Raw genomic sequence first — 27805 nt, forward strand, 5'->3', positions numbered from 1 at the left:
GGGCTGCATTCAACTTCAACCACCGGTATTCAAATGCTGAACGATCAGACGCGAACATGCTCCATCTGGCCTCATCTCTAATAGTCAGTTTTTGTTCCCAAATTAGTGTGGCAATATAGCCTATATGATAAATAGTAACTGAATACGAGTATTCTCAAACTGGCTGCGGAGCTGCTGCAGAACCACAACTCCCAGCCCATTGGCTGTAGATACAGAACAGCGACGGATTAGAGACCACTGCTGTATACTATGGAAGCAAAGGTTTACCTAAATGCTAGATGATCTATTCTCACAGCCAGTCTCCTTTCTGTCCGGGCTCGGACCTAACCCGACTATACAGAACTAAAAATACCATTAAAAACCCTGAAATAACACAACAGCAAATAGTGCAAAACAATAATCTGTTTTATTTGTTCACAGTTAAACACAAGCAAATAGTCTTAAACAGTTCTGGACATCCTGGGGGTGTAGTCGACTCCGGACTAATACTCTGTCTGCAGCCTGTCCACCTGCTTGCAGGATCATTGTTTTGTGATGTGAACCGTAGTCTGCTGGTCAATAATAATGGCAAGAGCTCGACATAGCTGGGCCGCGGTCACTACCAGCACATGACCACAGGATATTATGGCTTAATAGAAGAAAATGGCTGCCTTATTTTCCCTGAAAGCAGCGCCACTCTAGTTCAATAGGCCAGTTCTGGTATTGCAACTCAACCAAGCTGCAATACTGGATATGGCCTGTTGGGACAATAGCGGCGCTGTTTCTAAAAAGAAAGCAGCTATGTTTTTCTAAACATATATCAACCATTTTCAATGAAGACTGTGGCCGATACATTAACTAGAAGCTAAGACATCACTAAGGCACTCCGCCCTCTCAGTGATGCCCCCGGCCAGAATATTGGGTAAGCTTGCAAATCTTCAGCTGGATAAGGTGTAAATGGTGGTAAGCGCCGCTGGAAAAAATAGATATCCAGTCATTACAGGCTTCTTCTATTATCTTGCTCTGACCGAAAATATTCTGAGAAATTCGGAAAATTGACGCTCTTGTAGTTGCACTTTACAGCATGCTGCAATTCTCCTCTGTAAACATCACCATCTTGTCATTAGGGGGGGTGCATCAAATCTGCAGAAGTAGTAAAAGGAGCTTCGCTTGTTTCATTTCCAGAAACAGCAATGATCATTTGTCAACAGATCTGGGAGCTTGAGAACAGACCATTATAAAAAGGTTCATCAAGCTGTAAACTAGGACATTGTTAGTTACTGCACATGGGTCAGAATACAAAAAGGAAAAGGGGGAAGGGTTGACTTGTCAACAAAGAGTTAATGCTTAAAGCAGTGCTCCCCGACCCCACTGGCTCTCCTGCACTTGCAAAACTGCAACTCCCATCATGGCCTGTCAAGCGAGAGCTATAAGTTTTGCAAGAGGCGGAGAGCTGCAGGGTCATAAAGCACGAGAGTTTCTAAGGTCAGCATAATGTGCAGCATGTAGGGGGCAGCTGTGTAGTGTTTGACTTGAGCTTATGGTTTTTTGTTAAAGTGCAATTATCTAAACTGAAAAAAACTAAGAAATTCCCATCCGGACTGATCATTACAGATCTGTCCATATAGGTCAAAGTGAATAGGGCTGTCCCAACATATCGCAGACTGAAATGATGAAGGAACTGAATGCAAGCTCCACTTGCTAACAGTGTATAAAAAATTCTGCATTGCGACTGGGCTGGGGGGGTTACAAGTACAGGTACTACCAATAGGAAGGGGAGGAAAAGGAGGATAAGCCCAGGTAAACTGTTGGTCCCTTACGTCATTTGGCATCCAACATATAAGGCCACTTCTATAAAGCAATAATGCTGGACTGAGCTGCCATATTCCAGCGTCACATGGGGGAGCGTGACGCTGGTGATATGTCCTAAGTTATTAGTTGCAGAATGGCTTTTTGGGGTGCGGGTTATACCTAGCAGGGGATCTATCAAAACTAAAAATGTCCTTTCCAGTACTTAAATGTTCAGGATGCACTGATGATGGCCCAAAAACAAGACATAAATGCAACAGCAATGATCGTTCCAGAACCGGCAAGCGAGAATGGAGACCATGATTATAATGGTGGAGGGAAGAGTGATTGGAAAAATGTCCTGATCTAGTACATTCTGCTCCTCGGATGTGGTCTCTGTAGACACGGTCAGGTACTTGCTCATTCCTCTTAGGTCCCACTCTGTTCACTGCATGAAGGGGAATAAAACAAAGTTGATTTTAAGTGGGAGAAAATGGCTGAGATGAAGGGGATAAATAAAGCAGAGGGGTTGACGTAAAGAGATTCCTTGATCCCTTTCAGTTCCAGTGGTCTGCTACTGTTGCACTGCAGAAGTAGCTTGACGTTTATTGAAGGTTCAGATACCAAGGAGTGAAGCCAGGAGCCAGAAGGAAGGTAACACTGATTGCTCGTCTCCTAACTGTGGTTATGATGTGTCTAGTCAGTCATAGTCCATGATTTGAAAATCCCGTACGCTTGGGCTTCCCACGTTACTTGCGGAGGAGACCCCAGCCTCAGATGCCGCTCCCTGGCACAGCTCAGTTTTCAGGATCTCAGAAAGGCTGCTTATTCCTTCCTCATCACAATGGCTCTCGCTCTTGTTACGGAACAACTCGCGGGCCCGGATACTGAGAAAGCTCTTTGCGTTTGGGTACGAGCCAATAGTCAGAGGGCCAGTGGAAGGCAACTCCAAAGCTTCTCTAAAGCCGAGGGGCAGGTCAGCGCCTTTTTCTGGAGTCGACGCGTTGCTGCTACTGCTTCGGGTGCTTCCTTCACTAGAGTGAGGGCTTGTGTGCGAGCCAGCTTTGCTACCATTACTGACATTCAATTCTTCCTTGGCAGAGTCGTCAGGACTGGAAACACTTGCGTTATCATTGTCAAATCTACAAAAGAAAAAAAAAAAAAAAAAAAAAAAAAAATCACACACACCATAAGCACCAATACTGTGAGCAATTCTCATTCTCAATCCTTTGCATCCATAATACAGATGTAAATCCCACGGCGACTGCAGGTCTAGAGACCCAATGTGGAAAAAAGATTATACTGATATATGATGCCGTCAGATCACGTCAAAACTTGCATCCCTGCTTCAGCCCGGGAAACGGGCTGCAGTTCAAAAAAGGGCCGCCCCGACGCCGTTCTATTCATGTGTTAAACTTAAAGCAATTATACTAATTGTACATTCACTTTAAGGATGCTCTCACACATCCTTTTTTTTGTTTTTTTAGGTCTAAAACAATGCCAGGTGCCTTTTCAAAACTGCCAATGCCTTTTTTCTCAAGCATTTGCGTTTTTGACTTTATGTGCAAATGATCTTTTTTGTGGGTTAAGAGTTTTTGTAAGCCAAACTTTTTTTTCCCCCTGCCATCACATGACCTAGCTGCTGGACCACAAAAGGTGACAAACACCAGACAAACGCCATATGCCCAGCAATGTCGTTCTTGAGACAACCAGAACTATAGTACTATCCCATTGAAGTCTATGGTAGAGGAAACACCACAGTTTGGCTGCTGGCGTTTCGATTAGTGTTTTTCCAAGATTTTAAGGCAGGATGAAGCAGACCTAAAGCAGCTCCCATTTGTATTTTCTCACTGGTGGCACAGTACCACTCCCCAGTTGTGTTTAGACTAAATGTAAAAGATCACAAGGCTAAAGAAATGTCACCATCTCACCTTTCCTCTGCAACCTCTGCGGTTTCCGCCTTCTCTTCTGATCGCTTCTTGAACAAACCCTCTCTCGAGAGCTGGCTATACAGACCCAGGATCTCTACTTCAAAGACCTGACTTATCCTCTTCTGCGCATTATACTTGCTCTCCGCTGCTTGGAGTTGCCCTCTTAGGACAAGACGACATAAAAAGAAATTCTTGTTATGCATATTGTAGTCCAGTGCAACACAATAAGTCTCTCTAACCTCTTTTCACATTGAGCATCTCTCTACCAGGGCTAACCGTAGAAGGCCCCTGCCACCCCTGTATGACATCCACATATACAAAATACAGCAAACAGAAGAGAGTTGTCTTCATGAGATCTGCAAATGTAGGGTGAGAGCCTCGAAGGACAGAGCACCTAAGCGTGGTGTGAAGATCATCTGGCGCCTGTCCAACACTGTGGTGACGTTCATTTATTTGTATTCGTATGACGGATTTTTTGTATCATTCCAAGTATATTCAATATAAAAATAACCTTTTTTTCGAAGTTGTTTTTGTCCCATTACTTTATTTACTGTTGTCTTCATGAGATCCCTTTAAAATGGTGTGACTGACATGAAATTTATATCTATCTGAATGAAATTTATATCTATACCTGTTCTTCACTTTGACATCTTCCAAGAATTTCTTCTGCTCCTGGAAGAGCAGCTCCTTTTTGGTCAGCTGTGCCTCCAGCTCCGCTATCTTCTTCTGGGCGCTCTCCAGCCTCTGACTGTGTTGCACAACCAAGCACCTGGCTTTTTCCAGCTCCTTTTTAAAGGAGGCGTGCAGCATCTCTACTTCCTGAAAGAATAAGTAACATGCAAGTATATTCTAGATATAAATATATTATATATACGGCCATATCGTGCTTCAGTCGCTGCGTGTAGGCTCCAAGTGTTTGGTCATTAGGCAGGTCCTGGACACACATTAATGGCACAGACAGCAGGTCTTACCTTATCCGCATTTGTGTTCTTGTGTTGCAGCTGCTCCACATAAAGCTCATTCACTTCTCCAAGAATCAGAAGCTGCCGGTTCAGAAACTCCATCTGTTGCTGCACTGACTCGCTGTTTGAAAGCTGCAAATACAAGGAAAACCAGGATCGGCAACATTTTAGAAGAGGAGTCTTTGCCCAAATCCTGTTGGGGTATATCCGCACACCGCAGATTTATTGCAGAAAGTCTTACAAATTAATTCATGGGAATAAAGCCTGAAATAATGACTTGTTAACTACCAAAACATGGAGTAGTAAAAGCCTAAGGGCCTAATATGACTGTGGTTATGGGCTGTAATAGTTACTGGCATGCATCATTGAGTTGTGAAGAAACTAGAGATGAGTGAACATCAAGCATGTTATTTGTCGGAGCCAGAGCAAGTTTCATTTGATTACCGGTGCCTGCAGAAGTTAGATGCAGGCCTAAGGCTGCCTGGAAAACATGGATACAGCCTACAGTCCATGGCTGTATCCATGTTTTTTCAGGCAGCCTTAGGGCTGCATCCAACTTCTGCAGCCAATAGTTATCAAATGCTGCAGGCTTAGGCAAACCAGAGCGTGCCTGATGTTCGCTCATCTCTAGTTTCTTCACAGCTCAATGACACATTCCAGTAAAAATACCAAATTGACATCAGGCCCTTAAGTCCCAATTACATGCGGCAGCAGCGTACAGCGTGCCGGGGGGGGTATGGGGCGCCCATAGCAGATAGCAGCGGTCTGCTGCCTCCTATTCCACGGAGCAATGGCAGAAGATCACTGCTATATTAGTCGCTTGTCTTTCAACATGTTGAAAGACAAACAACAGCAATTAATCGCCCCAACAGAACGGCCGATATTTGATTACGGCAGAGTTGATTAGAGTAGGTTACCGGATCTCAAACTAGACATTATATGAATGCCTAGACATTTAAATGGATGCAAAATAATACTGCATTTCTCCTGGTGTAGCCATCTACCAATAGGTCTGCATTTGGAAAAGTAGTTGCCCTGAAAGGATAAGACCGACTGGCATGGAGAGACACAGTTGTAAACGGTTTATCGTACACTGGTCTCATACTGACAGGAACCATCACATTACACACCGGACAGTGGGCACGTGACTCCACTCCAGGCCCAGGCAGGGGAGCATTTCTGGGATATCTCTCATTAGCTATAGAACACTAGAAAGTCGCCCTTACCTTCTGGGACACCTGGCTGAGCCTAAGCTCTGTGTTGCACACCTTGTTGTTGGATATCTTCAGCTCAGACCGCAAGTTAGCTATTGTATTGCGACTATCCTCAAGCTTAGTCTAGAAATGCAATGACAACATAGTAAGAATCAGAACTTAAATACAAGCTAAATAAGGCTGTCACATTAACTGAAGCCAGACTTAAAGGGGTACTCCGGCCCAGGGGTATTTTTAAGCTCTGGCCGGGGAGGGGGTGGTTATGGACGGCAGAGGTCCCTTACCTCCCTGGTTCCTGCGCCGGGTCCAGTCACCCAGTACACCCTTCCCGCAGCCGCTTCCTGGTGTGAGCTGCCGCATGAGACGTGACGTCTCAAGGCAGCTCAGCCATTCAGCGGTCGTAGCGGAGTCCTGCCTCGGCCGCTGAATGGCTGAGCTGCCTTGAGACGTCACGTCTCATACAGCAGCTCACACCAGGAAGCGCCTGCGGGAAGGGTGTACTGGTGGCGCGATCTGGGACCTGGAGCTGGAACCAGGGAGGTAAGTGACCTGCGTCGTCCATAACCAGCCCCTCCCTGGCCACAGCCTAAAAATACCCCCGGGCCAGAGAACCCCTTTAACTATAAGCTGTTATATTTTCCATTACAAAATGGTATACGAACTCCACATTGTGCCCTGACCTGCAGCTCCTGGCTCTGATTGTAGAACTCCTCCCTGTCGTGCTGGAGCTGTCGGATCTGGCTCTGAAGCTGAGTAACCACAGTGTCCTTCTCCTCCTGCAGCCTTTTGTATCGCACCTGTTCTTGCACAAGGCTTTGCTTTGCTAACTGCAAGTCTGATTCTTGCATCTTCAAGAGGTTTTTCTAGGGAAGTAAGAAAAATTGCAGTTATAGTCTTTAGGTGCATTCAGCTCTGCACTCATGGCCTGCACAAAGGGGAATTCATTTACATGGGCAACAAGCAATCAGCTTATGGTCTAGTCTGCCAACAGAACAGAAGTGTCAATGTGCAGTACAACAGTTCTTTTCAATCGCTTAGAGGGAAACTGATCAGGAGGTAAGGAACTTTGTGGTTTATTAGATATGTAATTAAGGTGGTTGGTGCTCTTGGGGTGGGACTGCCATCCTCAGTGCACTGATCTGCCCCTTCTATGAATGTTTATCCACAGCCCTAATTTTAGGAGCGGGCAGCAGCCGAGGATGGTAGCTCCTCCCCTATTGCACCAAACCACTTCATTTACTTATTAATAAAGTGCTGAAATGGCATACAAGATTCAGGTAAGATCAACATAGAGACATATCAAAAGAGTCAGAGACGTCAAAAGATTTGATTGATACTGAGTGGGAGAACAAGTGGGGAGGAGATGCACTGCAGCGTGTCCACTCTCCGCTCTGAGTATGGGGAGAAAAAAATAAAGTCAGACTTATAATGGAACTCTATGGAGTCGACTTTTTTCTAACACAGTGGGGAGAGGATGCACTGTAACGCGGTCTTCTCCTGATCAGTATAGGTCCTCAGCGCCCAGTCTACTATAGGGACATATCAGCAGGTTAGAAGCTTGTAACCCGCTGAGGAGTTTCCCTTTAGGAGCCTTTTACAAAGGTCGATTGTCGCACAGATAAATATATGTAGGAACGTTTGATTTAAAGAGTCACTGTCGTATTTTTTTTTTTTGCAGAAATCAATAGTCCAGGCGATTTTAAGAAACTTTGTAATTGGGTTTATTAGCCAAATCTGCCATTATCTGCATGTAAAAAGCCTTTTCCCAGGTCCCCCCCTCCTTCCTCTTTTTCATCCACTCTGAAAAATCTGAAAATTGTGACTTGTTGCAGGAGACGTCCCCTGTCTGCTCTAGGGAGAGGGGAGGGGGAGGAGGAAGGAGGGAGTTAGCCGGCAGCAGAAAGCAGATAACAGAGGATTACAGGCACGGAGCTGGGTGACAGCTGTAATCTGAGCTCAGACAGGTCACTGGTGATGGTCAGAACAGATAACGGGTGAGGGATTTGTAGATTAACTCTTTGTTGTCCTGTTTTGGTCTTCTCTTTAGCTCTCTCCATAGGAGAACAATGAAGACAGGGGGGAGAGCTTCAAACTGCTTTTTCATGATAAAAATGCATTTTTCGGATAATAAACCCAATTACAAAGTTTCTTAAAATCGCCTGGACTATTGATTTCTGCAAAAAAAAATTTCACGACAGTGACACTTTAAATAACAGGACTGCGATTACTCGACAAATGAGCCAACACTCGTTCGTCAACTGATTTGATCTTTTGTAATGCAAATAAATAAATAAACAAACAAACGAAGTGCAAACAATAATGGGCGTCATGAACAATCCAGTACTGCTTGTAATGCCCAGCCGTGTAAGAGCTCAGCTAACAAGTAGAGTTCAGCACTCATTCTTCCCTATCCGCACATGTGAAAGGGCCTTAAGACTATTTCACATCATGTTTGTGATGCAAGTCGGTTGATGAGTCAAGAGAGGTCCCTCTAATGTACAAGTTTTAGAATAAGGTACTATTAGACAGGCCAATGGCAGCCTGATCAACAACATGAACGAGCGTCAATTAGCTAGATCGGCGGTTATTTACTGGGACTATTACACGGCTCGATGATTGTTTAGCAAGGGCTGTGTGTTTGTATCTATTTAGTTAGCGATGTCCGTGCAGCCCTTGCTCTAAACTTTAAACATTACTTCTCCATCCTCCCAGTCTTCTCCTGCCCTCTGCTTCCTTTCCGGTGCTGCGGCTTAGGAGCCACCTGTCTAAACCACTGTCAGAGCTGACAGGACACTCAGCCAATCACTGGCCAGGGATTAGCCAAGCAGCCTGTCAGCTCAGACAGGCCGCTCTGAAGCTGCAGTCGTGCTGCTGGGAGTAAAAGCAGTGGGCAGAAGACGACCGGGAGTGTGGAGAGGTGATGTATAACAGTTTATTCATTTAATCGTCAGCCGTGCAGCTCTATTACACGTTGTGATGATTGTCGTCATCAGCTGATCGTTGTGTCTATTACATGGACCGATAATTGGCCTGATTCAACAGATAATCGCTCCGTGTAATGGGGCCCTAGGGAAGCTGACTTACCATAGCAGCATTCTGTTCTTCAAGGGCGGTCACTTTGATCACCTTGCGCAGGAGCCGCCTGTTGCGGAGGGCGTGTTGCTGTCTTTTAAACCGCTCATACAAAAGCTGGTTGTGAAGAAGCACCAACTGGTTCCTTAATGTGTGGATCTCATCAGTCGGAGGGGAACCTGACAAATTAAACATTACAATCTGTAACATTGGAAAATAAAATAATGTCGAGTACAGGGGTTAGAGCTTTGCTGGTCCCCTGGCCGCTAATAGGTGCGGTAATCCACTAAAGGCATACCTCCAAAGTGAGTCCAGTCAGCTGATTTGCTGGGTAAAGGCAACCTGCAGAACAAAGCAAAGCATATCATGGATCAGCTAACATTTGGATAGACCAGGCAAGGGTTGGAGAAGACTGAAGGGCCTGGATTTTAGGATCTGTCAACCAAAAAAATACATCCAAATATGGCCGGTGACTGCATCCATGAACTCTGAGGTGGAAATGCAGTTCAACAAAATAAGTGTAATCTGGCTTATTTATAAGAAAAATAAAGACTGCTGGCATTAAGGATTGTGTTAAATTCATAACCTTTAGTTCCTGCCATGTCCAGTGCCGCTGCTCTGGTCCTTGCCATTCACATGGCTGCAGAATTTCCCTTCTCCTATATCCACAATAGCCAGTCACTAGCTTCAGCGTACTCATGCCGTATATTGCCGAGGCCAGTGACTGGTTTCAGCAGTCCAAGCGTAGTAAAATCCACGGCACTCAATATTATGCAGAAGTGATAGTGTATACTCCGACCAATATGAAATACTATGTAATAGAGACCATAAATATAAAGCAAGCTTTCGGCCCTTCCCGGACCTTCCTCAGGCTAATGGATTCTCTGGTTTCAGCAGTGACCTGGGATGTCAATGCATCAACCCAGGGAAAAATAAAAATGGCGGTGGCACGGGAAGAGGTGAGGTCTAAAGGGGTGACTATAGGGTTTTTCCTCCATTTCTGCCCAGTCTTAAACACCAGTGAATTTTTTACATCAAGAACCCCTTTAACTGTGTGTTCCCATCTCACTAGGATACGCCACAGCATTACCATAACTAAGGTTCCACCTTCTGGGACGAGCACTGACCCCCTCCCAAAAAACGGCAGACCCAGATTGTACCCTGCGCAGTGAAGCTCCTGCTAACCCATTGTGCAGGTAACTACAACTCAGATCGCCACTGACCAACAAGTGAACATAGCAGCAATATGCCATCAGGAAAGCCACTCGCTGTCTACCAGGCTCTGTACTTACTTGTTCAGCTCTTTGGTGTGTGCATCAGCTCCTAAATGTATGAGCCGGTCAAGCACCTCTGCAGGGGACACCGATGTGCTGTTTTCCTCAGTTTCTTCATTGCTCCCTTTGAATTTTTTGTACAGCTCCTCTGTCTTTTTGGAGATGAAGTAGCTTGCTGTTTTAGGTAGAGCCAGCTCAAAAAGGTGCTCGTAAGGGGCAGGGTTGAAGCAGGATCTGCAGCGGGCCTGAGATTTGCAAGGGCTAGGGGTCAGGATGTTACTAGAGTCAGGCAAAGAGTTAGTAGTCTGTGTCTTCCCTGAGTCGTCCTTCTCCGCTCCATTGGGGGGTTCAATGGGGGTGAAGGCCTGTTTTGAAGAGTCCTGGGAGCCGTTGCAGCGCAGCTTGTTGGCAGCTGGGTTATCAGGGGTCTGGGTAATATTACAAGAGCTCCTTCTCTGAGAATTGGGCTGACTGTCAGACTGAGGACAAAACGGTGAATCAAAGCCCCCGCGGCGCACAGCTGGCTCATGATCGGATTCGGTGGTGATCTGAGACAGCTCTTGGGATATAGCAGCTGGTGCACAAAGAATCAAAGAGATGAATTAGCAATTCATTCATTAAAAGACAAAGGCCAAGATGAGTTCCTTCACATTCTCACTAGTTGCTCCCAAGAAATTATTACTGCCACACAACCGTGAGTGGAGGACACTGCACAATTACTAGTGAGTAGTGGTTGGCAATCCAGGAAAATAGACAATTTTCTCCAAAATTCTAACATGCAAACCCATGTGTAACTGTGCAACCACCCGAGTGCTGAAAATGAAGACGTGTTCTATTGCTGCAATGTATACACTGTTACCTAAAGAGACTCTGTCCGTAGATTTACCTCAGGGTAGCATAAACTAATGACAGAGAAGCTGAACAGAATAATTTATCACTTACATTGTTCTGTGCAGCCGATTCAGAGATCTCCTCCTGAACAACATGGACAATAAGTAGCTGTCTCTATTATGTGCATGTGCTCAGTAGTTCTGGATATTCATGAGCAACGGTAAACTCCACCCACCAGCTGCTGATTGGCAGTTTTCTATTCATGCTGTGTATAGGCAGTGAACTGTCAACCAGCAGCTGGAGGGCGGGAGGAGGGGTGTTGTAAGAATCCTATTCTCCTGCATATTATGAGAACGGCTAAACAGAATGATGCTGTTCAGCATTTCTGTCACTAGTTTTTGCCGCCCTTTAAAATGTACTAGGCATTGGCCTAAAGGTGTTATCCAGGCTTTAAATACTGACTGGAATTGTAGTCTTGCAACAGCTGGAGGGCCACGTGTTCTAATTGCTTGGAATAGACCATCAATATAAAAAATGGTGGGGTAACCCGCTTGGCAGCAATTTATAATGGGGCAGTGACACTACAGCATCTTCAATGTTTAGAAGTGCTTGTCATTACAACTACTGTACTATTGGCAGCAGCTCAAGGTACTGCAGTGTTATGCCATTCATGTAAATGGGGCAATACTGTAGAAACATGCACCACTAATACAAATAGTACAGTGTTTTCAGGCATGAGGACTCGTGGACACTAAAGAGGATATAATGCTCACACGAGCATAACGCTCCCCTTTTATAGTTGACCACTATGTGCATGTTGATTATTGACGGCCTCTCAATAAAAACCCTTTAAACTTCTGGAAACACTAATGTGCCAAAGTTAATTTCCAAACTTGAATTCCTGTGAGCACTGAGCCCCCACCACACCCACCGTCACCACTTTGTAAGGTTACCTGCTGAACCGATAACCTTAGGCCCTGAAACATGAAACAATAACACAGAACATAACATAAATGTACTAGATGGTATTTAAGATCAACAACGTGCGCCCCAATATGGAACAGAGAATGATGTATTTGTAATATAGAACGTTAAAGGGGTATTCCACTCAAACATAACTTGATATGTTGCTGCCCATGGTGAGTCTAACAATTCCTTCTATACTCATTATCGATTCAGTCTCCTTCACTCAGTTCTCAGCTGCTGAAGACACACAAATTTGTGTGTGAGCTTTTCTCTGTCTCCCCCCTCCTTTCTGAGTCAGCTGATGTAAACAAGTCCCTGCCTGGTTGTATCTGCAACAGTGTAGTTTCTTTGTAATGCTTGAAGGGGTTAATCACAGTGAGTTCATCAGCAACTTGACCTCAGAATGACCCAGGGATTGCAGCATCACTCCTCCCAGCATATAGAGGGGAGCCCCCAACCTCTACTATATCTGAGGATGAGGTGGTGTTAAACAGATTACTAGGCAAAGGCACTCACCTTCCTCTGCATTGCTGTGGTTTGCAGACAACTCTCCTATCACCTCAGGAAGGTCACTCAGCGACACTTTGGGAGTTTTATCTGTAGCATAAGAGAACAAAAATCCGTGTAAGGTGACCAACAAAGCAATGTTAACAATCCCATCCATGTCAGCTTCAAAAAAAACAAGACAAGAGCTCCCCCAAGTGTGCAAAACTGAGGTTACACCGCCGAGTCCATTCCCACATCTTACCGGAGCCCTTTTCTCCCTTGTTGAGCTGTTGCTTGAGCTTCTCCTGATCGGAGACTTCATTCTGTTAGGAGAAAAGGATTGTTAGGAATATGGGCGAGATACGTCAATCAAGGTGGTCTCTCTCACGCTACAGAACTTACCTTTCTGGGGGGTGTTAAGATGGAGGAGACATTTGTGGCAAGTGTAGAATCCTCAGAGCTGAGAGTGGGTGGTGGGGAGGTTGCTGGGGTTCCCATGGGGGTTCCTTTACTACCTGCAAAAATTACCACATTACCACATTCAGAAACCATAGACCTGCGGGTGTCCTAATTCCTTCAGACCACGCTCAGTAATGTTTACAGGAGCCCTGATCACGACTTACACATTGATGCTGATCAGAATATTGGATTAAGGACCTATTACACCGAGCGATTACCTGCCGAATCAGGCAGATATTGTTCCGTGTAAAAAGACAAGGATCAGCCGAGGAGCACACAATTGTTCGCTTTTCAGCAGATTGTTGCCTTTTAACATGTTTAAAAATTGGCTGCTGGCCATGCATCGCCCTGTGCAATGGGGGGGGGGGGGATGCATGGCCAACATCTAATTAAAGGGGTACTCTTGGCGTCTGTAAAATAGGAAATAAAGATGTTTTGCCTTCTTCTCCACGCTCCTTCCCCAGTGTCTGCCTGCTGCGTCTCTGCACCCCCTGCTGACCACAGCCTCACTGCAGACGTACCCATCTCTGCAGTGACAGCACCGCGGCCAGACCGTTCGTCTACGGTGATAGAGGATGACGTGGGGGAGCGGGGAGAGGTAAGCATAACAGCTTTTCACATTATCTATGCCAGAGTATCCCTTTAAAGCAAGGCCTGCATGGACAATCGCTAATGATATCCGTGCAGCCCTGCCCGCAGGATCATCAAGACGTGTAATAGGCTTGGTAAGTGAGCGGATCAATACAATTCACATTGGAGAGGAGATCCCTCTTTAAATAGCAGGTTAATGAAGTGGTCAAAGCATAAAATCTAAGAAAAGAGGGGGTCAAGCAGTGGCGGTGGTCACAACCCAACAGTCATCCGAAATTGATCCAAGATGGGCTCCTGGTTGTTTCCACCTTTAGGCTGGGTTCACACTACGTATATTTCAGTAAGTATTGTGGTCCTCATATTGCAACCAAAACCAGGAGTGGATTAAAAACAGGCTCTGTCCACACACTGGTGAAATTGAGTGAATGGCCGCCATATAACAGTAAATAACTGCCATGATTTCAATATAACAGCCGTTGTTTTAAAATAACAGCAAATATTTGCCATTATATGGCGGCCATCCACTCAATTTCAACATAGTGTGAACAGATCCTTTCTGTGTTTTTAATCCACTCCTGGTTTTGGTTGCAATATGATGACCACAATACTGACTGAAATATACGTAGTGTGAACCCAGCCTTAAGCTGGGTTCACACTACATATATTTCAGGCAGTATTTGGTCCTCATTGCAACCAAAACCAGGAGTGGATGGAAAACACAGAAAGGATGTTGAAATTGAGTGGATGGCCGCCATATAACAGTAAATAACTGCCATTATTTCTATACAACGGCCGTTGTTTTAAAATAACAGCAAATATTAGCCATCAAATGACGGCCATCCACTAAATTTCAACATTGTGTGAACAGATCCTTTCTGTGTTTTCCATCCACTCCTGGTTTTGGTTGCAATGAGGACCTGACATGAGGACCAAATACTGCCTTAAATATACTGTGTGTGAACCCAGCCTTAGGTTGTAATGCAACCATATTCACCTTCTTTAACTGCAATGTAGAAGTGCAACACGGCAATCTCTGGCTGCCAGACCTGTGTGGTCCCAGCCCAAGTGGCTACTTTCTAGATTTATTCCTGTGGGCACCACACCAAAACACTTTCCATAACTTACTAGGTGTGCTTAGTGCTCTTCCAGGATGAGAAGAGAAGGAGGTGTCTGGCTGCGCACTGACCGGAGAGCTGGGAGGGGTTGTCATTCCGCAAAATGTGGAAGGGCTCCATATAGAGTCCTAGCAGACAGAAATATACCATGAATAGCAGATCCTACCTGGATGCATGAATTCATACACACATGCACTGAATAGTAATAATCTGCAGATTACAAATGTGGTCAGTAATAAACCTGAACCCTAGAATCCCTTGGGGCTCAGTCACATTTGCTTATTGCAGAATCCTTTTTCATTCAGATTTTTATTTCAGGTTAAAAAAAAATTTCACGCACATGACGTGTTTTTTCACCCATACTGCTGTAAGATTAAAGAAAGATGTGTGAATGTATCGCAGGTCTATATTTGATCTGTATCTTCCCAAGAGTGGATAGGCACTTAAAATTTCATTCACTTTAACAAAACTTTGGACATGTTTGGGATATGTCGAACATTTTTGATCAGTTCAGGTCCAGAGGCTCAGAACCCCCCAAATGCTAGAAGCAAGGAGAAGCCCTAAGCTGAGCACTTCTCTCTAAGGCTCCCTGCAGGAGACATGCGCAAGTTAAAAAAGGGGTACTCCAGCAAAAAAGGTTTTCATTCAAAACAACTGGTGTCAGAAAGTGCTAGAGAATTTCAATGTACTTCTATTAAAAAATCTCCAGTCTTCCAGAACTTATCAGCTGCTGTATGTCCTACAGGAAGTGGTATATTCTTTCCAGTCTGGAGAGCAGACTACTGCTCTGGACAATTCCTGACATGGACAGAGGTGGTAGCAAAGAGCACTGTTTCAGACTGGAGAGAATACACCACTTCCTGCAGGACATACAGCAGCTGATAAGTGCCGGATACTTTTTAACAGAAGTAAATTATTATTCTCTGGCACTTTGACACCAGTTGATTTGAAAGAAAAATGTTTTCGCTGGAGTACCCCCTTAATAGGCTGCATGAACGCGGCAGCCATTGTTCATGCCGCCCAGCTGCAACCCTACAGATTGAGCCTTCTAAAGGCTCTACAAACAATTGCAGATCTCACGGTGCTGCAGTCACCCATGTACTGGCAGATTCAGTCTCCTGCAGCTTGTTCTCCTCCCCAGCAGAGTGGGTCATCCTGCTTTTTCTAACAATAAGTGGGGATCTGAACACTCAAGACTCCGAGCAATGAAAACTTCTAACACATAAAGCTTTTTTTTCCTGGCTGTTAATCAATATTGAGGAGGGGGGCACAGCAAGCACGACCAGAATTGATGACTAGTTACATATAGTCTTAGCACCAATGTTTTTTGGGTGTGTGAAAATGGGGCATGGCATACAGCATAGGAGAAAACAGTGTCAGAACATTGTTCTCCACATCCATCAGGTACTTGGACACTGGAACTGACAGGTTCCCTCAATAGTTATCCATGACTGGAATTATATAGCTGTTTACTTCCAGAAATGAAAATTTTGGCTATGTCAAAAGCAGTTTGTTTTTTTTAAGGGGATATCCAGCGATAGAAAAACAGTGTTCTTCCAGAGACACCATTCTTGTCTCCAGTTTGGATGCAGGTTTTGTAACTCTGTTCCATTAAAGTGAATGGAGCCGAATTGCAAACTAGACCTGACCTAGAGACAAGAGCGGTGCTGTCTCTTGAAGACCGCTTTGTTTGTTTGTTTAACGCTGGGCAGACTTGGGCTGTTCTGAATCCAGGCTATGGAATTAACTGACCGATACCTGACAACAGTATTTAGGCACTGCATTTCTATCACCATTTGTCTAGAATAACCTACCTGTGCCATATCTGCTTGCAGGGGGAAAGCTTGGTTTCCAATATGCTGCAGTATAGGCCCCTGTGTGCAAAGCCTAGGAGTGGAAAAGGGTGTGGAGGAGTTGCTTCCTAAACAGGAGGCAAAAAAGTTGATTACAATACTATTGCGATACCTATAACCCTCACAGCTCAAAGTAAAACCCGTCAGCTCATAATGCTTTCACTTGACTTGTCTATCTATGCAGTGATGGCCATAAATAACCTTAAGGGCATATACAACATTGGCACCACAGTGGCACAACGGAGCCAAGCCTGTTACATACCGTAGTTGCTGCAGATCTCAGGGAAGGGGCTGGAAGCAGCGTCTTGTTGCCTCTGTCGAAGCCGGGAGGAAAGGGGAGAGTAACCTTCTTCATAGGAAGCCTCATTGGGGTCCAGAGAGATTTTGGCACATTCAACAACTATGTCATGAGTTTCCAACCTTTTCCACCTGCAAGAAGAAAGCTGGTAAAGTGATCTGGATACTAGATACATTAGTATAGGGTGACATCCCCTGTGAGTGGTAGTGAAAATACAGGATTACCACCACCACCGCAATGTCAAATTCTCTGCCAAGGTAGCAGGAGATTACTTGCAACTTTCTTTACACTCACCACTACCAATAGTGGGGTATTATCGGTATGGTACTTCTCAGGTGCTGGCTAATCCTGCCGATATTTGTTTAATGTGTGTTGCCAGCTGAAGACTGCAAACACCTATAAGGCATTATCCTAGTTCTAAGTGAGTGAATGCAGCTAGAAAGCCACAAACCAGTGTTTGTTGCTACTCCATTCTGGAGCTGGGAGCCACGAGAAGGGTCACGGGGAACTGCAGGAGAACTGGATATTTTTTAGCCCCCTAATCAGTGCCTCTAGGGGGCCCATAAATACTTATGATATCGAAAAGTTGCTTTAATACAAATAAGTGAAAATAAAGTACCTGCCCGGGTCCAATTCATGGTCTTTGGAACCAGTGACCAGCTCTGGGTGAATTCGAACATGTTCCATCATTGGCTGTGGATGGGGGGAAAAAAAACAAAAACAAAACACATTGCGTGATCAGAGACGCAATAGAATAGACAGCTCTAAGGAATTTTTTTGCAAGCAGCACTTGCACTTGGCGTGCATGTTGTGGTCGAAAGAATAAGGTAAGTATGAAAACTTCCTGACTACATGCGGTGAATTTTCCCAATGGATTTCCTAGTATGAAATCTGCAGCGTATACACCACATGTGGACATACACTTACAGCGAGCCCAGAGGCAATTTCTTTACAGAAATAAGATTATGCTCTTTTACCTTTACTATCTCTTCAAACGTCTCAAGATTTTCCTTCATACTGTAATGGGAGCGGAGGAAGGACACAAAGTTACATGGATACATCCCATAGAGACGGTGGAAGAGTGCATACACGCTGGCATGTAGATGGACCAGGCAAGGCTCTGCTACACGACCTGGCGACAACAGAAACAGCAGATGTGTGATTAATCTACACGCATGTCTCTCGAAATCTAAGCTGGAAGCTCGGTTATAGTGGAAGCACTGCACACTAATAAACAGAACATCGTGTACCCTATCGATGGCTCCTATATATAGATAGCGCTTTCTCCAAAGGGCCCACCAGTGCCAGATATTAGGGTCTGTAAGGCCGGGCATGCACCAGTACAGTGCTCCCCAACCTCTGGCTCTCCAGATATTGCAAAACTAAAACACCTAACATGGGCTACAGCATCTATGTCTCTCCACACTTGTATGCTAAACTGTCTATTAAAGTTTGTAAAATTTTGCATCAATTTTTTTTTTAATTTCATTGCTCCATTGCAACTAAAATGAAAAAAATAAATATAATATATCTGCATTAAAATACCCTGTTTTGCATCTACAGCTCCTATGCAGATCTCTAGGCTTACAAATGCAGCGTAGCCTGACCCTGCAGTCGTACTCCCTCTCATCAGACTCCCTCCTCTTATTTTCATATGGAAGGTTACTAAGGAGGAGGGGACAGATGGAGTAAAAATGCAGAGTTAGGCTACACAAGGTTGGTTTGTAATCTGAAGACATAGGGAAGAGATGCAGACACAAAATATGACTTATGACTGCACACATGGAAAACATACATGCATGCATTCATTTTGCAATGCACTTTTTGACACATTTACCAGTTCAATCCCCACAGTCAATAACCACATAGCAAAAGCACATGGATGCACAGTAAAAAGCAGTACTGCTTTTCCCTGACCTTCAAGTGCAAACAAGTGAGAGGTCTCATTATCATGTGCCAATCTCTCATCAAGAACAAAAGGAAACTGCACCCCCCCCCCCCCTAGCTTGCCATAGGCCAGCCCATACTACCATGCACAGAGCAACCAAAGCCTGCCAGCAGCCAAAATAAACTGGTGAATGAGAGTTACTGCAAAATGGTATACTGCCACCCATTGAACATTTACGGCACATCCAGGGCATATACTATAAACATCCAAGATGGGAATACCCCTAATGAGCACAGACTTCAATAACTTTTTCCTAAAAGAGCCAAAGATGCGGCTACAAATCCTTTGCCAAACGCGACAGCCAAGTGTAAACTTAAGACAGCAAAGCTCCAGAATGTCTCTTTAGCGCCAGGGCATGCAACACTAACATCGTTCTCTGCAAAACCCATGGAACAAAGACGCATTGTGCTGCATGTGACAGAATGGCAATGATCGACGCGCTGAATGTGCCAAGTTAATAAATCTCAGACCCTGTCATTAGAATCAAAGTTTCAACACTCGTAAACCTGGAGAGAGAGAGCAGGAAAAAGTCTTTACACTCCTCACCTGGGTTCTTCAAGCACCAGGCTGACAGGCGGCCAAAAATATCAAAGAACTCGTGCAGATACTGTTTCCCGGACTGCGGAATCATTGGCAGCACTGTGATTAACACTAGGACTGCGGTAGTGAGAATGACTACATCTGTGTCTGTCTGTAAAAGATAACAAGTGGTGTGAACAGGGGTTAGAACAAAGTGCAACCAGCTTTATCTTCCTCAACTGTCTTATACTGTGAAAACTAAGGTTGTTGGTCGACAGCTCCAGTAAGATCCGTAGTATTTATTGGTACACATATAAAAATTGCCGGAGCAATTCTGGGAACCTGGTGATGTGTATGGGACATGCAAGTAGATGAGCGGGCTACAAATCTTCTGTTTCATTTTCCTTATACCGTGTTCCAAAACCTGTGGCTCTGTACCCCCACGTAGCTGCCGGCACCTCATCGTAGCGGTCCTCATGCCACGTCTGGTTCAGGGGTCTGCCTTTCTCCCGATGCCAGTATTTTGAAGAAAAACTACTTTCACTACTGTGGCGGGACAGGTGGCAATCTGGCGTGGCCTAGAGCATCTCTGTCCTAGATCTGCAGTGCCTTTCTCCCTGTCTCCCTTCACTTTCAGCATGCCCCTGGGCTGGATGGAGGCAGAGAGAGAGGTGACACGCCAGACTGACTCTCCACCCCGCTGCAGCAGTAAAAGTGGTTTCTCTTCTAAATACTGGCACCGGGAGAAAAGGCTCACCCTGAACCAGACCCAGCATTAGGACCTCTACAATCCAGTACTGGCGGTGTGGGGGTGGCTACATGCCAGTACAGAGTTGCTTTACGCTGTTGCAGAGCTACAACTCTCAGCATGCCGTGAGCACAAAAGTTAGCTGTATTTTTTGCAACAGTTGGAAAGCCGCAGGTTGAAGAACACTATTTTATACAATGTAGTGTAGGGGTCTACCTAAAGATGCCAGAAAAGACAGGCTGAGGCAGTTTATGCATTACATGGGCTTTCTTCTATATAAACAGCCACCATATCTAGTCAGTCAGGCTGAGTGGTCAGCCTTTTCTGTCCACAGTTCAACGGCTTTGGCCCTGGGGTAACAGTGTCAACAGTGCCTTAGTCATACAAGCATTGAAAGCAATTAAAATACCTTAAGACACTTTAAAAGGGACTGCAGGACAGGTGCTTGTGATAACTTGTGCTTCCAAGATGGCTGACGGCGAATCACATGGCCCAGTAGTGTCAGGGTTGGTAAACGGGTAGCTGCTTTACCTAAATATTCGTTTATCTTATCCAATAAGTGCTGTCAAAGAGAAAGATGGAGGAGAGAGAGAATTTGTTAGTGCTCACAAAATAAACATATATAACATTGCAGCAAAGCTTAGTTGGATTAAACAGGAGTTGTAATACTGTACCCAGCCTGTATCGCTCACCTTGTCATGAGGCTCCTGTACCATAGAGAGGACTAACATTGCTTGCTCAGAATTATTTTCCAGGTAATGATCCACCAGATTGTGCACAAGGACTGGAGAGCGATCTAGGATGAAGAGATACGAACAGGACATAAATGACAGCAAAACATGAAGCAGATCAGTAATGTAGAATGCGCAATCACATGATCATAACCTCCACCAAAGTCACCCGAATAATGCCCCCTACATACCTCAGTGGTCATTTTTATGGCCAGGAAACCCTGATAAGGAAACCATCACACACGCTGCAACTCTGGGGGGAGGGAGAGAGCGGTCTCCTGTGGCCACAGGCATAATGCTGCCTTCGACCACAAGTGTTTGACAGGGACGGGAGCCAGTGGCTCCTTGCCCTGTCAAACAATGCATTTAACTGCATATGCATGTAGCATTTAAAGGCCCAGGCACCAGGCTGCCAAGCAGTGCATCTGGCGTCGTTCAGAGATTCCATATTCCGCCATAGGCTTTTATGGGGAATCTGTGCTGGAATTCCGGACAATAGCACAGGTCCTATAATTTCCGGCACAGACTTTCTTTACGAAAAGTCTTGAAGGGTGTCCGTGCCAATAGGAACCTATGTATCAGAAAATCTATTAGGAAAGATTTTACAGACGTGTGCAGGAGGCCTAAGGGAGCATTCAAACTGCAGTTTACGGCATATGTTTTGTATATGCTCCAAGAAAACGCCTGGTGTATGTACCACATATACTCATTGGTTTTCATGCAGTCAAGGGCCGCCAAGAGAGTGTTGGATATGTATTGGATTAATGTTTCAGTGCTATATAGAATACATAGAAGCCTATGGTAAAGGTATACCACTATATAGCAATGCTGTGTCATACTCTAGAGCAGGGAAATGCAATGTGCGGGGCTTCAGCTGTTGCAAAACTAAAATTTCCATCATGCCTGGAAAGCCAAAGCGTTACCTTTGGCTGTCCAGGCATAATGGGAATTGTAGTTTTGCAACAGCTAGATCCCAACACAAGCCTCTTTCCTGCTCTAGAGGCACATGAACCCAACTTGTGACTCCAAAAACTACAACTCCTAGCATGCCATGACAGCCAAGCAAAGGCATCATGAAGGCACCCCAAACAGAGTTGCATACATCAGGACCCAATAAATATCCCAATGGGGGTGGGGTGCTTTGAATCAAGGTGGCACAGGATGCTCCCTCCCCCCACCACCCCACATACCTGAGCTGAGATGCTCTCGTATCAGCTTGTGGATATCATCCAGTTGTTGCAGGTCTGTGGACTCCAGCAGGTAGAGATGCTCCCACACATTTATTGGATGGGCCATGCTGCTGTCAGGTGGGTGTGCTGGTGATGGGACACAGGAGGTTAAAGGTCACAGCAGGGTCCTCATCTGTGCCTCCCCCAACTGCAAAGATAGACATTTTTAGGGTTACTGCCCCTTTAAAATCACTAATTTGGCTTCCTATGGGCTGCTAAGACATGAATGACATTAGTTCGACCTTGTTCTACTACAGAGACAGCACCGCAGGCATAAAGCAGCCATCAATAATATGGATTTATCACAGGTGCAACATAGTGACAGACACCCAGCCGCAGAGGCAAACAAAGAGGGTTCTGGGTACTGCAGCAACAAGCGAAGCAAGGTTCCCCCACAATCAATATGTGTCCCTATGATAACACTACCACTCAGCACTTTGGCCTTGTTCATCGTCATCACATCGGAATGGGGTAAACCACAAAGGTCAATGAGCAAGCCTATGTCCCTATGATCAGCCTACTTGTCTGTGCTCTGGGCCTTGCATTTGTTGGCATAGGGATATTATGTAATTCCCCAATAACAAGGTGCGCACATTTAGGAGTGGTTTTGGATCTGCTACTGATCTGCACAGTTCCTGACATGGACAGAGGTGGCAGCAGAGAGCACTGTGTCAGGCTGGAGAGAATACACCACATCCTGCGGGACATACAGCAGCTGATAAGTACTGGAAGACTGATTATTATTAAACAGAAGTAAATTACAAACCAGTATAACTTTCCAACACCAGTTGATTTGAAAAGGGGGGGGGGGGGGGGGGAAAGAGAATTCCTTTAAAATAAACAGATAAATTCTGGTGTGTCAGACGAGGGGTACAGTGAGAAGTAGACATGAGGAGGAGCAGGCTGTATATATAATGGACGCTCTGGCCAGGCTCACATATTGTCAGGATCATCGCTGCTATCTATAGTTTTCCTGGAATCAGGCAATGAAAATAGAGCAACAGGAGAGATGAGGATCACTGAGCGTGGCCCAGACAATGCTCAACAAGAGAGTGAAAAGGCCACCACCTCTGTCCCTACCTACAGGGGGCAGTAGGAGGCCGCCACCTCTATCCCTACCTACAGGGGGCAGTAGGAGGCCGCCACCTCTATCCCTACCTACAGGGGGCAGTAGGAGGCCGCCACCTCTATCCCTACCTACAGGGGGCAGTAGGAGGCCGCCACCTCTATCCCTACCTACAGGGGGCAGTAGGAGGCCGCCACCTCTATCCCTACCTACAGGGGGCAGTAGGAGGCCGCCACCTCTATCCCTACCTACAGGGGGCAGTAGGAGGCCGCCACCTCTATCCCTACCTACAGGGGGGGCAGTAGGAGGCCGCCACCTCTATCCCTACCTACAGGGGGGGCAGTAGGAGGCCGCCACCTCTATCCCTACCTACAGGGGGGGCAGTAGGAGGCCGCCACCTCTATCCCTACCTACAGGGGGGGCAGTAGGAGGCCGCCACCTCTATCCCTACCTACAGGGGGGGCAGTAGGAGGCCGCCACCTCTATCCCTACCTACAGGGGGGGCAGTAGGAGGCCGCCACCTCTATCCCTACCTACAGGGGGGGCAGTAGGAGGCCGCCACCTCTATCCCTACCTACAGGGGGGGCAGTAGGAGGCCGCCACCTCTATCCCTACCTACAGGGGGGGCAGTAGGAGGCCGCCACCTCTATCCCTACCTACAGGGGGGGCAGTAGGAGGCCGCCACCTCTATCCCTACCTACAGGGGGGGCAGTAGGAGGCCGCCACCTCTATCCCTACCTACAGGGGGGGCAGTAGGAGGCCGCCACCTCTATCCCTACCTACAGGGGGGGCAGTATGAGGCCGCCACCTCTATCCCTACCTACAGGGGGGGCAGTAGGAGGCCGCCACCTCTATCCCTACCTACAGGGGGGGCAGTAGGAGGCCGCCACCTCTATCCCTACCTACAGGGGGGGCAGTATGAGGCCGCCACCTCTATCCCTACCTACAGGGGGGGCAGTATGAGGCCATCACATCAGTCCGTTCCTACAGGGGGCAGTATGAGGCCGTCACCTCTGTCCCTTCCTTTCTACAGACCCCAAAAGAGATCGCAAGGGGAGGGGTTATCAACCTCCAGATCGCCCCCTGTTTTCTTGTTTACAATACAAGGAAAGTGAACTGCACCTTTAGTCATTAACTATGGAGCTGCCGGAGAAAGCGGAGTACGGTATACCATCTCTTGTGGAATGGAGACAAGTATGTTTTAGGGTACAAACCCCACACACCGTATATGCAGCGTATTTACTACTGCGATACGCAGCAGATTACATCTAATAACTGAACACAGCATCAAATCTTCACCATCACATCTGCTGCGTATACGGTGTGTAGGTTTCTACCCTTAATCTGAGAACGCCTTTAAGGAAAAAAATCCTCCAAGCTAAACCCAGTAGCCGCACAGATGTACTATAGGCATTACATGTATTATAATGTCAGGATGGATGGTGGATATACAGCATCAGCCGAGCAAAGAGACAGGATCACTGTGTTAGGAAATGTATCTAATCCCACCCTGTGTGATACTATCTGCTCAGCAGGTATCTATAACCCTATCACGTGATACTGCCTGCTGAGCCACTATACCTAATCCTATGTGTAATAATGTATCTAAACCTGTCACATGTGATACTGCCTGCGTAATACAGTATCTAACCCTATGAGGTGTGATACTGTCTGCTGAGCCACTGTACCTAATCCTATGTGTAATAATGTATCTAACCCTATGAGGTGTGATACTGTCTGCTGAGCCACTATACCTAATCCTATGTGTAATAATGTATCTAACCCTATGAGGTGTGATACTGTCTGCTGAGCCACTATACCTAATCCTATGTGTAATAATGTATCTAAACATGTCACATGTGATACTGCCTGCGTAATACAGTATCTAACCCTATGAGGTGTGATACTGTCTGCTGAGCCACTGTACCTAATCCTATGTGTAATAATGTATCTAAACCGGTCACATGTGATACTGCCTGCTGAGCCACTGTACCCAATCTTACGTGTAATACTCTATATAACTAACAGGTGTGATACTGCCTGCTGAGCCACTGTACCCAATCCTGTGTGTAATAATGTATCTAACCCTATGAGGTGTGATACTGCCTGCTGAGCCACTGTACCCAATCCTGTGTGTAATGTATCTAACCCTATGAGGTGTGATACTGCCTGCTGAGCCACTGTACCCAATCCTGTGTGTAATGTATCTAACCCTATGAGGTGTGATACTGCCTGCTGAGCCACTGTACCCAATCTTACGTGTAATACTGGATATAACTAACAGATGCGACACTGCCTACTGAGCCACTGTACCCAATCCTGTGTGTAATACTGTATCTAACCATAGCAGTGCGATACTGCCTACTGAGCCACTGTATCTAATTCTGTCACATGAGATACTGCCTGCTGATCCACTGTACCTAATCCTATCATGTATAAAACTGCCTGCTAAGACACTGTATCTAACCTTATATGTAACCCAGCCACCTAATCCTGTGTGTATTACTGTATCTAACACTATTAGGTGTAATACTGTTCGCTGAGCAACTGTATCTAATCCTTACCAGGTGTGATACATTCTTGCTGAGGTCGCAAATCGAATCATATTATGTGTGACAGTCTGCTACTATGTATCTAACCCAATCATGTGAGATACTGCCCACTAAGCTGCTACATCTTACCTTATAATGTGGGATACTCTTCTACACTGCTGTATCTAATCCCATAATGTGGGATACTCTTCTACACTGCTGTATCTAATCCCATAATGTGGGATACTCTTCTACACTACTGTATCTAATCGCATAATGTGGGATACTCTTCTACACTACTGTATCTAATCGCATAATGTGGGATACTCTTCTACACTACTGTATCTAATCGCATAATGTGGGATACTCTTCTACACTACTGTATCTAATCGCATAATGTGGGATACTCTTCTACACTACTGTATCTAATCGCATAATGTGGGATACTCTTCTACACTGCTGTATCTAATCGCATAATGTGGGATACTCTTCTACACTGCTGTATCTAATCCCATAATGTGGGATACTCTTCTACACTACTGTATCTAATCCCATAATGTGGGATACTCTTCTACACTACTGTATCTAATCCCATAATGTGGGATACTCTTCTACACTGCTGTATCTAATCGCATAATGTGGGATACTCTTCTACACTACTGTATCTAATCCCATAATGTGGGATACTCTTCTATACTGCTGTATCTAATCCCATAATGTGGGATACTCTTCTACACTGCTGTATCTAATCCCATAATGTGGGATACTCTTCTACACTGCTGTATCTAATCCCATAATGTGGGATACTCTTCTACACTACTGTATCTAATCCCATAATGTGGGATACTCTTCTACACTGCTGTATCTAATCCCATAATGTGGGATACTCTTCTACACTGCTGTATCTAATCCCATAATGTGGGATACTCTTCTACACTGCTGTATCTAATCCCATAATGTGGGATACTCTTCTACACTGCTGTATCTAGTCCCATAATGTGGGATACTCTTCTACACTGCTGTATCTAATCCCATAATGTGGGATACTCTTCTACACTGCTGTATCTAATCCCATAATGTGGGATACTCTTCTACACTGCTGTATCTAATCCCATAATGTGGGATACTCTTCTACACTGCTGTATCTAATGCCATAATGTGGGATACTCTTCTACACTGCTGTATCTAATGCCATAATGTGGGATACTCTTCTACACTGCTGTATCTAATGCCATAATGTTGGATACTCTTCTACACTGCTGTATCTAATGCCATAATGTTGGATACTCTTATACTCTGCTGTATCTAATCCCATAATGTGGGTTTACTCTTCTACACTGCTGTATCTAATCCCATAATGTGGGATACTCTTATACTCTGCTGTATCTAATCCCATAATGTGGGATACTCTTCTACACTGCTGTATCTAATCGCATAGTGTGGGATACTCTGTCCAGCTGCGGTATCCACTACATCATGTGGTACACTCTTCTACCCTACTGTATCTCATATAGTATTGTGGGATACTCACCGTATATCTTCTTGCTGTCAGTATACAGCCCTGGCTGCTGGTTTGTTACAATGTATCAGTGCAGTATCCCACCGTACAGGTATCGGTGCTGGGGCAGCGGCTTCCACCAGCTATAACTGTGCATTGGCGTACATGGCGTGACCAGGATTGGCGCCGCTCCCCTAGCTCTCCCTATGGAGACGTGACACTACCACAGCGTATACACTGAATTATTGCATACTATAGTTGTATCTGACCCCAAATGCCGCCACCTGTTCACAATACACAGCACAATGCAGATCAGTGCTGCTCCCATTCACTTCTATGGAGAGTTTTACCTCAGGATTGTAGACAGAGATTTATTTGGAGCATACCATAATATTATAGGGGGATGTCTGACACTGCAGGTACATTAAAAACTAGACCAGCAGGACTGAACCACGTACAGCCCCCCTCCCTGCAGGCTGACAGGACCCCCCTCAGCTGAGGAGAGGATGGTGCAGTCCCCCATCTGCAGCGGGCATGGCCGCCCCTATCCCCGGCCCCGTTCCCGGCTCCTCACCGCGGATCTCCGGTCAGCAGAGCAGCCCAGACGCCTCCGTGTCCATCCCCCAACACACAGCCAGCCTGTTTACCTCACAGCTCCTCAGGGCGCCGCCATCTTGGTCGCAGTGCCGCCCTCTTCCGTCTATTTCCCTCCGCCT

The 27805-nt window shown here is 45.7% G+C and overlaps 1 protein-coding gene across 2 annotated transcripts; it reads right to left on the reverse strand.

Moving 5' to 3' along the window:
* Nucleotides 1-384: 384 nt before the first annotated feature.
* On the reverse strand, nt 385-27805 carry TSC1 (TSC complex subunit 1). Of its 2 annotated transcripts, none has more exons than XM_069943459.1 (22): nt 27737-27805; nt 21956-22142; nt 20727-20830; nt 20444-20596; nt 19314-19458; nt 17797-17951; nt 17439-17512; nt 16784-16950; nt 16483-16589; nt 14679-14796; nt 12906-13018; nt 12766-12826; nt 12534-12614; nt 10239-10794; nt 9245-9288; nt 8959-9125; nt 6555-6737; nt 5887-5997; nt 4670-4792; nt 4330-4517; nt 3699-3860; nt 385-2909 (listed from the first exon to the last, which is right to left on the reverse strand). In XM_069943459.1, exons 2-22 carry the CDS (start codon nt 22059-22061, stop codon nt 2468-2470), a joined length of 3360 nt encoding a protein of 1119 aa, XP_069799560.1. In that variant the 5' UTR covers nt 22062-22142; nt 27737-27805; the 3' UTR covers nt 385-2467. The 2 variants fall into 2 exon arrangements, with proteins under 2 accessions (XP_069799560.1, XP_069799558.1); XM_069943457.1 differs by having other exon boundaries at nt 27664-27752.

Source organism: Dendropsophus ebraccatus, chromosome 10 (assembly GCF_027789765.1).
Source record: "Dendropsophus ebraccatus isolate aDenEbr1 chromosome 10, aDenEbr1.pat, whole genome shotgun sequence".
NCBI classification, from domain to species: domain Eukaryota; kingdom Metazoa; phylum Chordata; class Amphibia; order Anura; family Hylidae; genus Dendropsophus; species Dendropsophus ebraccatus.

What these genes read in the sequence shown, in the direction of transcription:
- TSC1 (XM_069943459.1), bottom strand. Translation starts at nt 22,061, where the DNA reads ATGGCCCATCCAATAAATGTGTGGGAGCATCTCTACCTGCTGGAGTCC. An exon ending in CATGAATTGGACCCGGGCAG is followed by an intron (nt 16,951 to 17,438) that starts GTACTTTATTTT and finishes TTCTTCTTGCAG; the next exon opens with GTGGAAAAGGTTGGAAACTC. An exon ending in TGCAAGCAGATATGGCACAG is followed by an intron (nt 14,797 to 16,482) that starts GTAGGTTATTCT and finishes TCTGTCTGCTAG; the next exon opens with GACTCTATATGGAGCCCTTC.